Source organism: Aotus nancymaae, unplaced genomic scaffold (assembly GCF_030222135.1).
Source record: "Aotus nancymaae isolate 86718 unplaced genomic scaffold, 86718_ANA_hifiasm-v0.15.2.pri h1tg000067l, whole genome shotgun sequence".
Lineage (NCBI taxonomy): Eukaryota > Metazoa > Chordata > Mammalia > Primates > Aotidae > Aotus > Aotus nancymaae.
The window spans coordinates 27199094-27213864 of NW_026988482.1; the positions used below are offsets into that span (position 1 = coordinate 27199094).

Here is a 14771-nt window from a genome sequence, read left to right on the forward strand (position 1 = left end):
ACCCACCTTGGCCTCCCAAAATGCTAGGATTACAAGCGTGAGCCACCTCGCCCAGCCAAGTTATTTTTTGTTTTTGTTTTTTGAGACAGAGTCTCACTCTGTTACTCAGGCTGGAGTGTGGTGGAGTGATCTCGGCTTACTACAACCTCTGCCTTGCAGGTTCAAGTGATTCTCCTCCCTCAGCCTCTTGAGCAGCTGGGACTACAGGTATGTGCCACTACATCTGGGTAATTTTTTTTGTATGTTTAGTAAAGATGGCATTTCACCATGTTGGCCAGGCTGGTCTTGAACTCCTGATCTCAAGTGATCCACCTGCCTCAGCCTCCCAGAGTGCTGGAAATACAGGCATGAGCCACTGTGCCCAGATTGATTACTGTTTAAGTTAATGAAAACAATTCTTCAACAAAACTGATGAAAGAACATAACCACTGGAAAAACAGGATTGTCTCCTGTATATGTAACAGAAGATGAAAAAGGGATACCTCATCTAATTATCTTCAAAATTTCTATTTCAGAGACAAAGAAGTACAAAAATATGATTTACATTTAATAGTGTGTAAAGTTAATACGATTAAATTATAAATTCTCTAAAGCTTATGTAACAAACTGTTTTTCCTTGGGGGCTTGGGGACAGTGAATTCCACGAGCTAGGCTGAAATCCTACTTTGTGATTACTAGATGCATTTTCTTTTAGGCTTTACCTTATATTTCACTGTATGCCTGTTGTCCTACCTAATATTGCTGGCACCTCCTTTGATCATCACAAGTGTCCCAGCTAGCTGTAGACCAGCTAAAGAAGTAGTAGGAAAACCTAGGTTTTCATTCTGGCCCACTCCTTGAGTAGTAACTTCACCTTTCTGAGAATATCATAATCTTTCTTTCTTTTTTTTTTTTGAGACGGAGACTTGCACTGTCACCCTGGCTGGAGTGCAGTGGCATGATCTCTGCTCACTGCAACCTTCACCTCCCAGGTTCAAGCGATTCTCTTGCCTCAGTCTCCCAAGTAGCTGGGATTACAGGCGCCGGCCACCACGCCTGGCTAATTTTTTGTATTTTTAGTAAAGATGGGGTTTCACTATGTTGACCAGGTTGGTCCTGAACTCCTGACCTTGTGATTCACCCACCTCAGCCTCTCAAAGTTCCGGGATTACAGGCGTGAGCCACCACGGGCCTGGCCATTCTTTCTTACAGGGTCATGTTGAGAATTTAATGAGATCCTAGATATAAAACTGGTATATAAACTGTAAAATGTAACATATTTTCTTTTTTTCTTTCTTTTTGCTCTGTCACCCAGGCTGGAGTGCAGTGGCTTGATCTTGGCTCACTACAACCTCTGCCTCTCGGGTTCAAATGATTCTCCTGCCTCAGCCTCCCTAGTAGCTGAGATTACAGGTGCATGCCACCACGCCTGGCTAATTTTTGTATTTTTAGTAGAGATGGGGTTTCACTACATTGAATAGGCTGGCCTCAAACTCCTGATCTCAGGTGATCTGCCTGCCTCGACCTCCCAAAGTGCTGGGATTATAGACATGAGCCACTGTGCCAGGCCAGAATGCAACACATTCTAACAGGAATCTTTAGAAAGAAATTACGTCAGTTTCTGTTAGTGAAAATGGAGGAGCGGTGAGCTCTAAGGGCCATTCCTTCAGAGAAACAGTGAAAAAGCAGAATAAACATTATTGAAACTCTGGAAGATAGTCAAAGGTTTACAGCAACCAAGCAAATGCTTAAGTAAGAAAAAAAAGTGACTGAAACTTGGCAGGAGAGCTTTGTGGCATTTTAACTTATCCTCACTCCATCCCTTACTTTCTGTCCCAGTGGCAGTCTTGAAGATAGCAGCCTCCATTCCTGTTGTGAGATTCTGGTGATAGAGGAAGCAATGCAGCCCTATGCTCAAAGAACTGTGGTCATCTGTTTTGACCTGTCAGGCAGCTTTCTAAACACTAATGCAAAGTGCTTGCCTTTATTTTGCTTAACTTGGAATTCTCTCAGGGTAGAGAAGTGGCTAAGCTTCTTTTGTCAAAAACATTATGCCTTAGTCTGTTTGTGCTCCTACAACAAAATACCACAGATTGGGTAATTTATAAAGAACAGTTGTCTCATAGTTCTGGAAGCTGGAAAGTCCAAGATCCATTCATAAGACAGGGCAAATCCATTTACATGAGCACGCACCCCTCCCTTTTTTTTGTCGCCAGGCTGGAGTGTAGTAGCACAATCTTGGCTCACTGCAACCTCCACCTCCCAGGTTCAAGCAGTTCTCCTGCCTCAGCCTCCTAAGTAGCTGGGACTACTGATGCACGCCACTGTGCCCAACTAATTTTTTTTTTTTTTGTATTTTTAGTAGAAACGAGGTTTCACCATGTTGGCCAGGATGGTCTCCATCTCTTAACCTCATGATGTGCCCCGCCTTGGCCTCCCAAAGTGTTCGGATTACAGGTGTGAGCCACTGCCCTGGGCCTACATGAGCCCTTTCTATAACAGCAATATTGTATTCACATGGACAAGTCCTCATGATCTAAACATCTCCTAAAAGGCCCCACTTCCCAACACTGTTGCACTAGGGATTACATTTTAACTCATGAATTTTGAAGGGGACACAAACATTCAAACCACAGCACATTTAAAGTCAAATGAACCAGCTGTTGCCAGCTGGGCAAAGGGTATCAGTTGGGGCCAACAGTAGATATGACAAAAGGCCTCAGAGGAAAAGGTGGAGAGTGAGATGCTTAGGGGAATAAGGGTTCTGAAAAGTTTCCATATATTGCTGGGAGCTTAGAAGGCTGTACACATGCCAACAATAGCGTACATGCTCAGAAAGGACCATTCTGTGAACGAATGGAGAGCTTGCCGCTCCTCCATTTCACATGCCAACAATTGTGTACGTGCTCAGAAAAGACCTAAGAAAACTCTAAGATCTCATTTCTGGCTGACTTTCAAGTTCTGTACAAGCAGGAAGTAAAGGCAAAGCAGAGTTGTAATCTGCATGGCTGAGTGTTGAATGTGTGCTCCAACATATACAGAGAAATCAGCTGTGAAGATGGGGAGTTTTGTGGTTTTACTGGCGCCAGGCATTTACGAAAACCTCTGTAAAATCACTGGCTGATCACTAAGCTTATCGAACAGAGAATATAGTGACCACATACAACAACAACAAAAAATCTTTTTTTTTTGAGACAGGGTCTCACTCTGTTGCCCAGGCTGGAGTATAGTGGCATGATCATGTCTCACTGTAGCCTTGACCGCTACTAGGCTCAGGTGATCCTACCATCTCAGCCTCCCGAGTAGCTGGGACCATGGGTACAGGCCACCACACCTGGATAATTTTTGTATTTTTTGTAGAGAAAGGGTTTCGCCATGTTGCCCAGGCTGGTCTCGAACTCCTGGGCTCAAGTGATCTGCCCACCTCAGCCTCCCAAAGTGCTGGGATTAAAGGTGTGAGCCACTGTGCCCAGCCAAGAATACAAAAAAAAAAAAAAAAAAAAAAAAAAAAGAAGAGTCACTGAACAAACAACCATAACCTAAAACAAGTAGTAAGAAGAAAGCCTGAAGACGGGGAGAATTGGATTTCCAGAGTTATCACATTGTAATACTCAAAATGTCCAGTTTTCAACAAAAAATTGTGAGGCATGCAAAGAAACAAGAAGGTACAGTCCATTTATAGGAAAGAACAAAATGAATAGAAATTGTTCCCGAGGAAGTCCAGACACTGGACTTACTACATAAATACTTTAAATCAACTGTCTCTTTTTTTGAGACAAAGTCTCACTCTGTCATCCAGGCTAGAGTGCAGTGGCATGATCTTGGCTCACTGCAACCTCCACCTCCCAGGTTCAAGCAATTCTCATGCCTCAGCCTCTCAAGTAACTGAGACTACAGACCTACAGACATGTGCCACCATGCCCAGCTAAATTTTTTGAATTTTTGTTGCTGTTGTTGTTTAGCAGAGAGGAGGTTTCACCATGTTGGGCAGGCTGTTCTCAAACTACCAACCTCAGGTGATCCGCTCACCTTGGCCTTCCAAAGTGTTGGGATTACAGGTGTGAACCACCATGCCTGACCTTAAAGCAACTGTCTTAAATATACTCAAAGATCTAAAGGAAACCAGTCTTAGCAAATAGTGAATACAAATGAGACAAATTATAAAAACTAAATAGAAATTCTAGGGCTAAAAAGTACAATAATGGAAATGAAAAATTTATTAGAAGGGTTCAACAGAAGATCTGAGCAGGCAGAGAATGAGTGCATCTGAAGACAGGTCATTTGAAGTTATCCAGTCTGAGGAGGAGAAAGGAAAAAAAAAGGTAAAGGAAAATGAAGAGTCTGAGAGACTTGTGAGGCACTATTAAATATACCAACATAAGTATAATGAGAGTTCCAGAAGGAAGCAGAGAAAGGAGCAGAAAGAATATTTGAAGAAATAAGGGCCCTAAACTCCCCAAATTTGATGAAAGACATGAACAAGGCCGGGCACGGTGGCTCACGCCTGTAATCCCAGCACTTTGGAAAGCCAAGGCAGATGGATCATGAGGTCAAGAGATCGAGACCATCCTGGCCAACAGATCGAGACCATCCTGGCCAACATGGTGAAACCCTGTCTCTACTAAAAATACAAAAATTGGCCGGGCATGGTGGTGCGTGCCTGTAGTCCCAGCGACTTGGGAGGCTGAGGCAGGAGAACAGCATGAAGCTGGGAGGCGGAGGTTATAGTGAGCCAAGATGGTGCCACTGCACTCCAGCCTGGTGACAGAGAGACTCTGTTTCAAAAAAAAAAAAAAGACATGAAAAAAAAAACTGTCAATGGAGAATTCTATACCTAGCAAAACTACCCTTCAGAAATTAGCTGGGTGTGGTGGCATGCTTTGGAAGGGTAAGGTGAGAGGTTTGCTTGTACCCTAATTACCAGATATTCTATATATTTATTTTTTAAATTTATTTACTGACTCCCCAGCCTCTGCCCCAACATAAGAGAACAGAGATTTAGATTTAGGCACTGCTATATACCTAACATCTTGAACAGCGCCTAGCACAGAAGTAGTAATCAATTTTTATGGAATAAACATGATTAAATAAAAAAGCACAAATACCTACCAAGAATACATGTCATGGGGCAGGTTTCTTCCAGATTACTCAGAAATACTTCTTTTTTGTAGAACATTTTTGTGGGCTCGTGCTCCGTCTCTTCTGGGTGAATGAAGATGGGGCCATAAAAATATGCAGCTCCATCTCGAACCCATACTTTTTCGATTCTTGGGGAGAAAAATATAGAAATTACATTAAAATAGCTTCCTTCTTGAAAGATAACAAAAATTCCATTAACTAAAACTTAGTAATGTGTACCATTTAGAGAAGTTTCATTGGCTGTTTTGATAAGACAATGTTATTAATTTTTCCCCCATTAAACACATGAAAAGATACTTAGAAAAAGAGAGAGAAACATTTGGCTATACGTCCAAGGGAAAAAAATTTTTAACATAATATCAAGGTACAAAGTTTAATAATTTTATGTAACAACCAGGTTTTCTTTCTGAGATGTTCATGATGAAAACAGAACTAAGCATCTGTCATTGGACTTGTAAACCAAACAAAGACAAACCATCAATATTTTGGGTCAGATCACATGAGTGGCAGACATTTCTTTAAGACAGTGGTTTATAATCTTTTTGAAGGTCAAGATCTAATACCCCTGGCTGAGTGCAGCGGCTCACACCTGTAATCCCAGCACTTTGGGAAGCCAAGGTGGGCAAATCCTGTGAGCTCAGGAGTTCAAGACCAGCCTGGACAACATGGTGAAACCCCATCTCCACTAAAAATACAAAAATTAGCCAGGCATGGTAGTGTACACCTACAGTCCTAGCTACTTGGGAGATTGAGAAATGGCTTCAGGCCAGGAGGTGGAGGTTGTAGTGAGCTGAGATCATGCCTCTGCACTCTAGCCTAGGTGACAGAGCCAGACACTGTCTCAAAAAAAAAAATAAATAAAAAAGAGATCTAGTACCCCTTCATCCCTTGAGAATTTGATGAAAGCCGGTATTCTTGACAACCAACCCAAAAAGTTGACATTATTATTGTCCCATATTCTCGTAATTCCTGATATGAAGCATTGTACTTATCTCAGTTAATAATAACCGTACCCTTTCAGATCCTCAGGCTTACACACAGAAATCATCCCTGACTTATCTTTCTCAGACCCTACATCCCATTTTTCAATAATACTATTAATTTGACCTTCAAAATACTATCTTGTGCAATCACCCTGGTCTCGAGCACCATCATTCTTGCCTGGATTATTGCAACCACCTCCTTGGTGGTGGATCTCCTTGCTTCTACTTTGACTCTTTTTTTTTTTTTTTTTTGAGACAGAGTCTCACTCTGTTGCCCAGGCTGGAGGGCAGTGGCATGGTCTTGGCTCACTGCAACCTCTACCTCCTGGGTTCAGGTGATTCTCCTGCCTCAGCCTCCTAAGTAGCTGGGACTATAGGCCTGTGCCACCATGCCTGGCTAATTTTTTTGTATTTTTAGTAGAGACAGGGTTTCACCATCTTGCCTAGGCTAGTCTCAAACTCTTGACCTCATGATCCACCCACCTCAGCCTCCCAAAGTGCTGGGATTACAGATGTGAGTCACTGCGCCTGGCCTACCTTGACTCTTTATAGTGTATTTTCAACACCAAATAGGCAGAGCAATCCTACTAAGATCTAAATCAAATGTCACTTCTGGTGCTTGAAACAATCAGATGGCACTCCATGAAACTCAGTAAAAGCTCAGGTCCCTATAATGGTCTCTGAGGCCCTATGTGATGCGGACCCTACCTCTGGCACTTATCTCTTACTAACTCATGAATGGCTCACTCTCCTAGTAACAAACAGGCCTGGCATACTTCTCTCTCAGGTGTTTATACTGGCTGTTCCCCACTACCTGGAATCTTTTCTCCCTGGATATTCACATTACTCATCAGTTTCTTCAAGTGTTGGCTCAGTTGCTGACTTCTCTGTGAGGCCTATATATACCATTCTCCCTGCTCCAACCACAGACCCTCTTCTCCCCCCGTCCTGCTCTATTTTTTCTACAGCATGTATTATAATCTAACATACTATACACTTTACTTATTCAAGATGTTTATTGTCTTCATACTAGAAAAAAGCTCCACAAGGCATTTATTCACTAATGTATCCTCAGAGCCTGGTAAACAGTAGGTATAATAAATGCTTACTGAATGATGAACAGATATGAGAAGGAAACTGAAGCCTGGAGGGGTAAATCATTCACTTAAGGACCTAAAACTAGCAGAGCTGGGACTCAGGGAACCACCTACTGTTCTTAACCAGTATCCTTTCCTGCCCAACCCTATACGACTCTGCTGTGTTTGCCATCCAACCATACTGTCATTCTTTTGTCATTTACTTGTTTATCAAATATCTGAGCCCCTACTATCCTTCATGCACTATTATTTGAGCAGGGGATACAAGGGTGAAACTTGACAATAACATAATGAACACCAATATGTGCTATGTATGCTAAGGAGAAGGAAATATTTGGTGCTCTGAGAGTGTGCAACAGGGAGACTTAACCCAGTCTGCAGGGGACAGGAAAGACTTTCTTTTAAGGAAGTGCCATTTCAAATTTATGTTAAAGGAGTTTACCATATGAAGTAGGCAAGGAGATTTCTGAGCTGAGAGTTCTGTAAATAGTGGAAGAAAACAAACAAGCCCTGGGAGTAATTTAAAGAAGAAAGTGTGGTTGGAAGGGAATGTGGTGTGAGAAGAAGCTGGAGAAACTGCCAGAGGAAGGATTTGTGTCTTCATCGGAAGGGTGATTAATTTCTACTGGGTCCAAATTTCTTGGATTCAACCTCATCTTCCCTATTTGAAAGACACTCACCTGCCCACGCGAGGACGCACGAGGCCATGGGACTTGATGAAGACACAGTCGCCAACCTTCAGCCACATGTCATTGTAATGGAGCTGCTCAAAGTAGTGGCAACCTGGTTCACCATTGGACATTTCCACAGGGACATCTTCTTTTTCCTGTTGTAAAGAAAACTGGCTGAAGAAAGGTAGCTGATAATCAAGAAATAGAGAAGGTAAGAAAGGAAAGCAGACATTCTTTCACATTAACTAAAAAGAAAAAACAACCATTGGTTAGGTGCAATGGCTTACATCTATAATCTCAGCATTTTGGGAGACCAAGGCAGGAGAATCGCTCGAGCCCAAGTGTTTGAGACCAGTTTGGGCAACATAGTGAGACCTTGTCTCAACTAAAAAGAGAAATTAAAATAAAAAATTAGTCAGGCATGGTAGCGCACACCTGTAGCCCCAGCTACTCAGGAGACTGAGGTGGGTAGATCACTTGAGCTTGGGAGGTTGAGGCTGCAGTGAGCTAGGATAACGCCACTGTATTCTAGCCTGGGTGACAGAACAAGACCCTGTCACACACACAAAAAAGTAATTAAAACAAAAAAACACATTAATAGAAACTTTGAAGGAGGCTAGAAAACCAAAAAATTAGATTGTTGAAATAAACTAAGTCTTATCAAGTATCTATTTTACATTTCTAGTTAATTTTCCTAAAATGTTATCCCAAGATGCTTTTATCCTGTCTTTCTCCTGTCTTCAATTCCCACAGCCTTTAGGAAAAAAAAAAAAAAAAATGGAGAGGATTTATCAGTATTTAAAAGCAGACTCATTCATGCATTACTAGACTATAAGGCGGAAATTCTACACATGCTTCCTCTCTATCACATTTACTGGGTTCCCTTAATGTCTTAACATTAACAATTGATAGACTTAGGCCGGGCACAGTGGCTCATGTCATAACCCCCACACTTTGGGAGGCCAAGGTGGGAGGATTGCTTGAGCCCAAGGAGTTCAAAACTAGCCTGGGCAATATACTGAGACCTCATTTCCAAAAAATTTTAAAAATTAGCTGCCTTTGGTAACATGCACCTGTATTCACAGCTACTCAGGAGGCTGAGGTGGAAACACTGCTTGGACCTGGGAATCAGAGTTTGCAGGGAACCGAGATTGTGCCACTGAACTCCGCTTGGGAAATAGAGTAAGATCCTGTCTCAAAAAAAAGAAACCACAAAAAACAACTGATAGATTTAAAATGTTTACTATTTTGATTTGTTCCAACATGGAAAGGAATAGCATAGTCTCTGTGACATAAACACACTCTGTTTTTTACTAAATTACAGCATCTGTTACCTACTGACTGCTATAACCTTGGGCAAATTACCTGACCTCTTATGTCTTAGTTTCCTCATTTGTAAAATGAAGAAAATGATAGTGTGGACACCAGATAGGGTTGTTAGGAAGCTTAAGTAACATAATCCATGCTCAAGTACCTAGAAAAATGCTTGACTCATAAAAACCACTTAACAGACATCATTATTTTTGTTGTTTTATAGTCCTGACTAAAAAAGAAAAAGAAAAAGGAAGATATTTTTAACTAATGTAAATATGGTAAAGAAGAACCATCATTTACTGAGAACCTAACAGACAACGGGCACAGGGCTAGATGTTATAAATATATCAACTCCAAAACATTTTTAGGTGAGGGAACTCCAGTGACTCCAAGTTTCTATAGCATCTTCTGGTGAATATTTCAACTTCACACTTAAAAAAAAAAAAACCCTCCAATGTCCCTCCAATGTCCAAGTAATTTAACATTCTGATCTTTATGACTTCAAATGTGATACTGAAGTGGTATTCTTGGAAAATCATTAAGACTGAGGGAAGGTCAGGCACGGTGGCTCACGCCTGTAATCCCAGCACTTTGGAAGGCCAAAGAAGGCAGATCACTTGAGGCCAGGAGTTCGAGACCAGACTGGCCAACATGGTAAAACCCCATCTCTACTAAAGATACAACAATTAGCCAGGCATGGTGGTGTGTGCCTGTAGTCCCAGGAACTCGGGAAACTGAGGCATAAGAATTGCTTGAACCCAGGAAGCAGAGGTTGCAGTGAGCCGAGATTGTGCCACTACATTTCAGCCTGGGCAGACCTTGTCTCAAAAAAAAAAAAAATCGGCCGGGCGCAGTGGCTCACGCCTGTAATCCCAACACTTTGGGAGGCCGAGGCGGGTGGATCACAAGGTCAAGAGATCGAGACCATCCTGGTCAACATGGTGAAACCCCGTCTCTACTAAAAATACAAAAAATTAGCTGGGCATGGTGGCGCAGCCTGTAATCCCAGCTACTCAGGAGGCTGAGGCAGAAGAATTGCCTGAACCCAGGAGGCGGAGGTTGCGGTGAGCCGAGATCGCACCATTGCACTCCAGCCTGGGTAAGAAGAGCGAAACTCCGTCTCAAAAAAAAAAAAAAAATCAAGAGAGGTTCCATATGTATGATGGGAAAGGGACATATGAGAGTGGAAGCTGTGAATAAAACAACCCATGAGATTAATAATACCTTTTCCTTTAAGGAATGGGTTCTACTCTAAAGTTATTATTGAAAAAAGTTCCAGTTGGGTGCAGTGGCTCTCGCCTGTAATCCCAGCACTTTGGGAGGCCAAGGCAGGTGGATCACCTGAGGTCAGAAGTTCAAGATCAGCTTGATCAACACGGTAGAAACCCATCTCTACCAAAAATACAAAAATTAGCCGGGCATGGTGGCATGTGCCTGTAGTACCAGCTACTTGGGAGGCTAAGACAGGAGAATCACTTAAACCTGGGATGGGGAGGTTGCAATGAGTCAAAATCCCACCACTGCACTCCAGCCTGGGTGATAGACCGAGACTCCATCTCAAAAAAAGAAAAGAGTTCCTGAATGACCTGTCTTGGTCATGTAATATTAAAATAAAGATATGAGACAACAAAGACCAAGTAACTCATATACAAAGAGTTCCTAGGGACTTCCAAATATCAGATTAAGAAATCTAAGTTAATTATCATGCTGACTTCCACTGATAATTCTTTTTTTTTTTTTGAGACAGTCTTGTTCTGTTGCCCAGGCTGGAGTGCAGTAGTGTGATTTCAGCTCACTGCAACCTCCGTCTCCCTGGTTCAAGTGTTTCTCCTGCCTCTCCCTCCCAAGTAGCTGGGATTAAAGGCGCCTGCTACCATGCTGCCCGCCTCAGCCTCCCAAAGTACTGGGATTAAGGTGTGAGCCAAGAGCCTGACTGGATAATTCTTATTTTAAAAGAAATTATGTTATGATTCCCACACAATCCCATACTGGTAAAATATAAAAAATATCACATTCTTTCCCATGCTCCCTTTCTAACACAATACTGTTAGGACATTAAAATGGATGTTTTCTCTACGACATTAAGAATTCCATATTTTTCCAGTTTTCACATTAACAATTTTAAAACTCCATCTTTCTTGACTTTATACAAGATATGTTTGAAATAATTAAAATATTAGAGCATGCAAAACTTAAAATATAAAAGTCTTCCCTGACCCAACCTCAGAAACAATCAACTGGTTTAGTATATAGTACATAGTTTTTTATGTTGTTTTCACATTCATATATGTAAATTACTTTTTTTTCCCCTTAATCCTGTAGCACTTGGTACAAGTAGAATCACATCCAAGTATTAACTAGGCTTAATTCTGTTTAGTTTCCAGGATCACATAAGACCGGGCACATTTATGGTGGTATGGCTGCAGCCATCTACTTTATTCCTTTCACTGGCTGCAGAGTATTGCATTATATGATTGTATGACAACTCATTAAATTCTTTTTTTTTTTTTGTGAGATGGAGTTTCACTCTGTCACCCAGGCTGTAGTGCAGTGGTGCAATACGGGCTCACTGAAACCTCTGCTGCCTGGGTTCAAGTGATTTTCCTGCCTCAGCCTCCTAAGTAGCTGGGATTACAGACCTGTGCCACCATGCCTGGCTAATTTTTGTATTTTTAGTAGATACGGGTCTTAACCTGACCTCACGTAATCCGCCCACCTCGGCTTCCCAAGGTGCTAAGATTACAAGGGTGAGCCACTGTGCCCAGTCAAGGTTTATGCTTTTATAAATAAGTGATGTCACCTCTTATTGAGAATCCTTTGGAGCACCTGTTTGAGTACTGTCATTGGAGCACATTCTTTGCCATCAAACTGCTGGGTCAAAGACACCAATAGGGCTGGGTGCAGTGGCTCATGCCACTAATCCCAGCACTTTGGGAGGCCAAGGCAGGAGGTTCACCAGAGGTCAGGGATTTGTGACAAGCCTGGTCAACATGGTGAAACCCCGTCTCTACTAAAAATACAAAAATTAACTGGGCGTGGTGGTGCATGCCTGTAATCCCAGCTACTTAGGAAACTGAGGTGGCAGAATCACTTGAACCCAGGAGGCGGAGGTTGCAGTGAGCCGAGATCACACCACTGTACTCCAGCCTGGGGAACAGTGAGACTCCATCTCAAAAAAAAAAAAAAAAAAAAAAAAGACACCAACAGGATAAAAGTGTGTATGGTCTTATCCTGTACCAGGCTACACATATTATCAGTCTTTTCTCTTTTTTTTTTTGAGATGGGAGTCTTACTCTGTTGCCAGGCTGGAGTGCAGTGGCACGATCCCAGCTCACTACAACCTCTGTCTCCCGGGTTCAAGAGATTCTCCTGCTTCGGCTTCCCAAGTAGCTGGGACTATAGGTGTGTGCTACCATGCCCAGATAATTTTCGTATTTTTTAGTAGAGACAGGGTTTCACCATGTTGTCCAGAATGGTCTTGATCTCTTGACCTTGTGATCTGCCCACCTCAGCATCCCAAAGTGCTGAGATTACAGGGATGAGCCACCTCGACTGGCCTAACAGCCTTTTCAACTCTTGCCATCCTGTCAGGCATTATACAAATTATTATATGTGTTTTTGGCTGCCTCCCTTCTGTAATTTATCTATTTGGGCCTCTGCTCATTTTGTAGTGTTACTTTCCCCACCAGACTCCAAAGAGTTCTTTGCATATTAGAAACAGTAGTCCCTAGACTGTTTCATTAACCTTATATTTTCAATCAGAAATCAATAAAACAATCAATGGTTTTATATAATGCACAGAAATCCTTGTCTATTCCAAATTATTGAAAAAAATTATAGGTAAATAACTGTTTTCTAAATTAAATAAAATTTTAAAAATTTTCTGTAGAGACAAAGTCTTGCTATGTTTCCCAGGGTGGTCTGAAACTCCTGGCTGCAACTGATCCACCTGCCTTGGCCTCCCAAAATGCTGGGATTACAGGCGTGCCACACTGTACCAGGCTTCAATTTTGTTTTTTAACTGTAGTTTTATAAAACTGAATAAATCTGGCAGGGCAAAGCTCTCTAATTTTTAAATTAAAAAAAAAAAATACCTCAGTTCACTGTCAAAGGGCAAAGCTCTCTTTCATGCCCTTTTCCCCTCTTCTTTTCTGGTGACTGTCACATATTTATTCTAATAAGAATGCTAGAATAATTTTGTCAAGTTTCAAAAACAATTTGTGCAAGTCTTTTAGGTCCTTCAGAAAATTTTTTTCCTAGAGGTTCTACACATTCCTTGTTAAGCTATTTCTTAATGTATTTCGTTGTTAGTGTGAATTGGATATTTTCTTCCGTAAGATTTTTCTAACATTTGCTAAAGTATATTCAACACTTTCACTTTACTTTCAAAAGTCTTATTAGTTCATATAAGAAGACTGTTCATTTATATATGGATTTTGAAATTTCTACTTGTTAAATTTTCTGTTTCCAAACCTTTCCAGTTCATTTCCTCCAATTATCTGCAAAAAAGTAATCCTGCTTTTACTTTGAGATAGTCTCGCTCTGTTGCGCTACCATGCCTGGCTAATTTTAACATTTTTTACAGAGACGATCCTAGGCTAGTCTCAAAATCCTGGACTCAAGTGATCCACCTGCCTTGGCCTCCCAAAGTGCTAGGATTTTGGGCTATTTGGGCCTCTGCTTATTTTTGTAGTGCTGAGTGTGCACTACACACTTTTTGTAGTGTACAGGTGTGAACCACCACACCTGTCCTCTTGCTTCTTTCTTGTCAATATTTTTACTGCTTTTGTTTATCTAACTACATTGGCTAACTTCAGAAAAATATTAAGTAACAGTAGGACAGCAAGCCCCTTTGTCCAGTGTGTAACTTTAAAAAGGAATTTGTTTTATGGGCTTTAGGCTTGAGACACAACTACGAATTTTTAAAAAATCACACTTGAGGAAATACCTATTGAAAGACTTTTAAAAAATCAGACGGGTTCTTCACCAAGAATTTTTCCTTTGATCTAATGAAATAATAAATGAAATTCAAAGATTTTCCTAACTTTGAACAGTTCTTGCATCCTTAGAATAAAATCCCACTTCTTGATCATGTTGTTCTCAAAGAAGTAATTTCATTTCCCTTACTTTTTTTCCCCAAGTAATTCTGGCATCAATATATATGAATAAGACTGAGTTGCAGTTTTTTGTTTTCATTTTTCATGTTGTGGAATCAAGATTATTCTGGCTTTGCAAAAGAAACTGGAAATTTCTTGTTCTCCATGCTGTGAAACAGTTTAACAGTATAATAATCATAGGACCCTTAAAAAAAAGTCACCTACCTGTAATCCCAGGACTTTGGGAGGCCAAGGCAGGCGGATCACGAGGTCAAGAGACCGAGACCATCCTGGCCAACATGATGAAACCCCTTTTCTACTAAAAATACAAAAATTAGCTGAGCGTGGTGGCATGGGTCTGTAGTCCCAGCTGCTTGGGAGGCTGAGGCAGGAGAATCGCCTGAACCCAGGAGGTGGAGGTTGCAGTGAACTGAGATCACACCACTGTACTCCAGCTTGGCAAAAAGGGTGAGACTCCATCAAAAAAAAAAA

General features: G+C 41.4%; 1 protein-coding gene across 50 annotated transcripts in view; it reads right to left on the reverse strand.

Moving 5' to 3' along the window:
• The window catches only part of PBRM1 (polybromo 1), a 153860-nt gene that overhangs the window by 28412 nt on the left and 110677 nt on the right, over positions 1–14771 (reverse strand). For all 50 annotated transcript variants that reach the window (XM_064367191.1, XM_064367185.1, XM_064367168.1 and 47 more), the window contains 2 exons: positions 7879–8024; positions 5089–5246 (listed from right to left, as the gene is read on the reverse strand). In XM_064367191.1, coding sequence (XP_064223261.1) covers positions 5089–5246; positions 7879–8024 — 304 coding nt within the window. The remainder of the gene's footprint in view (positions 1–5088; positions 5247–7878; positions 8025–14771) is intronic.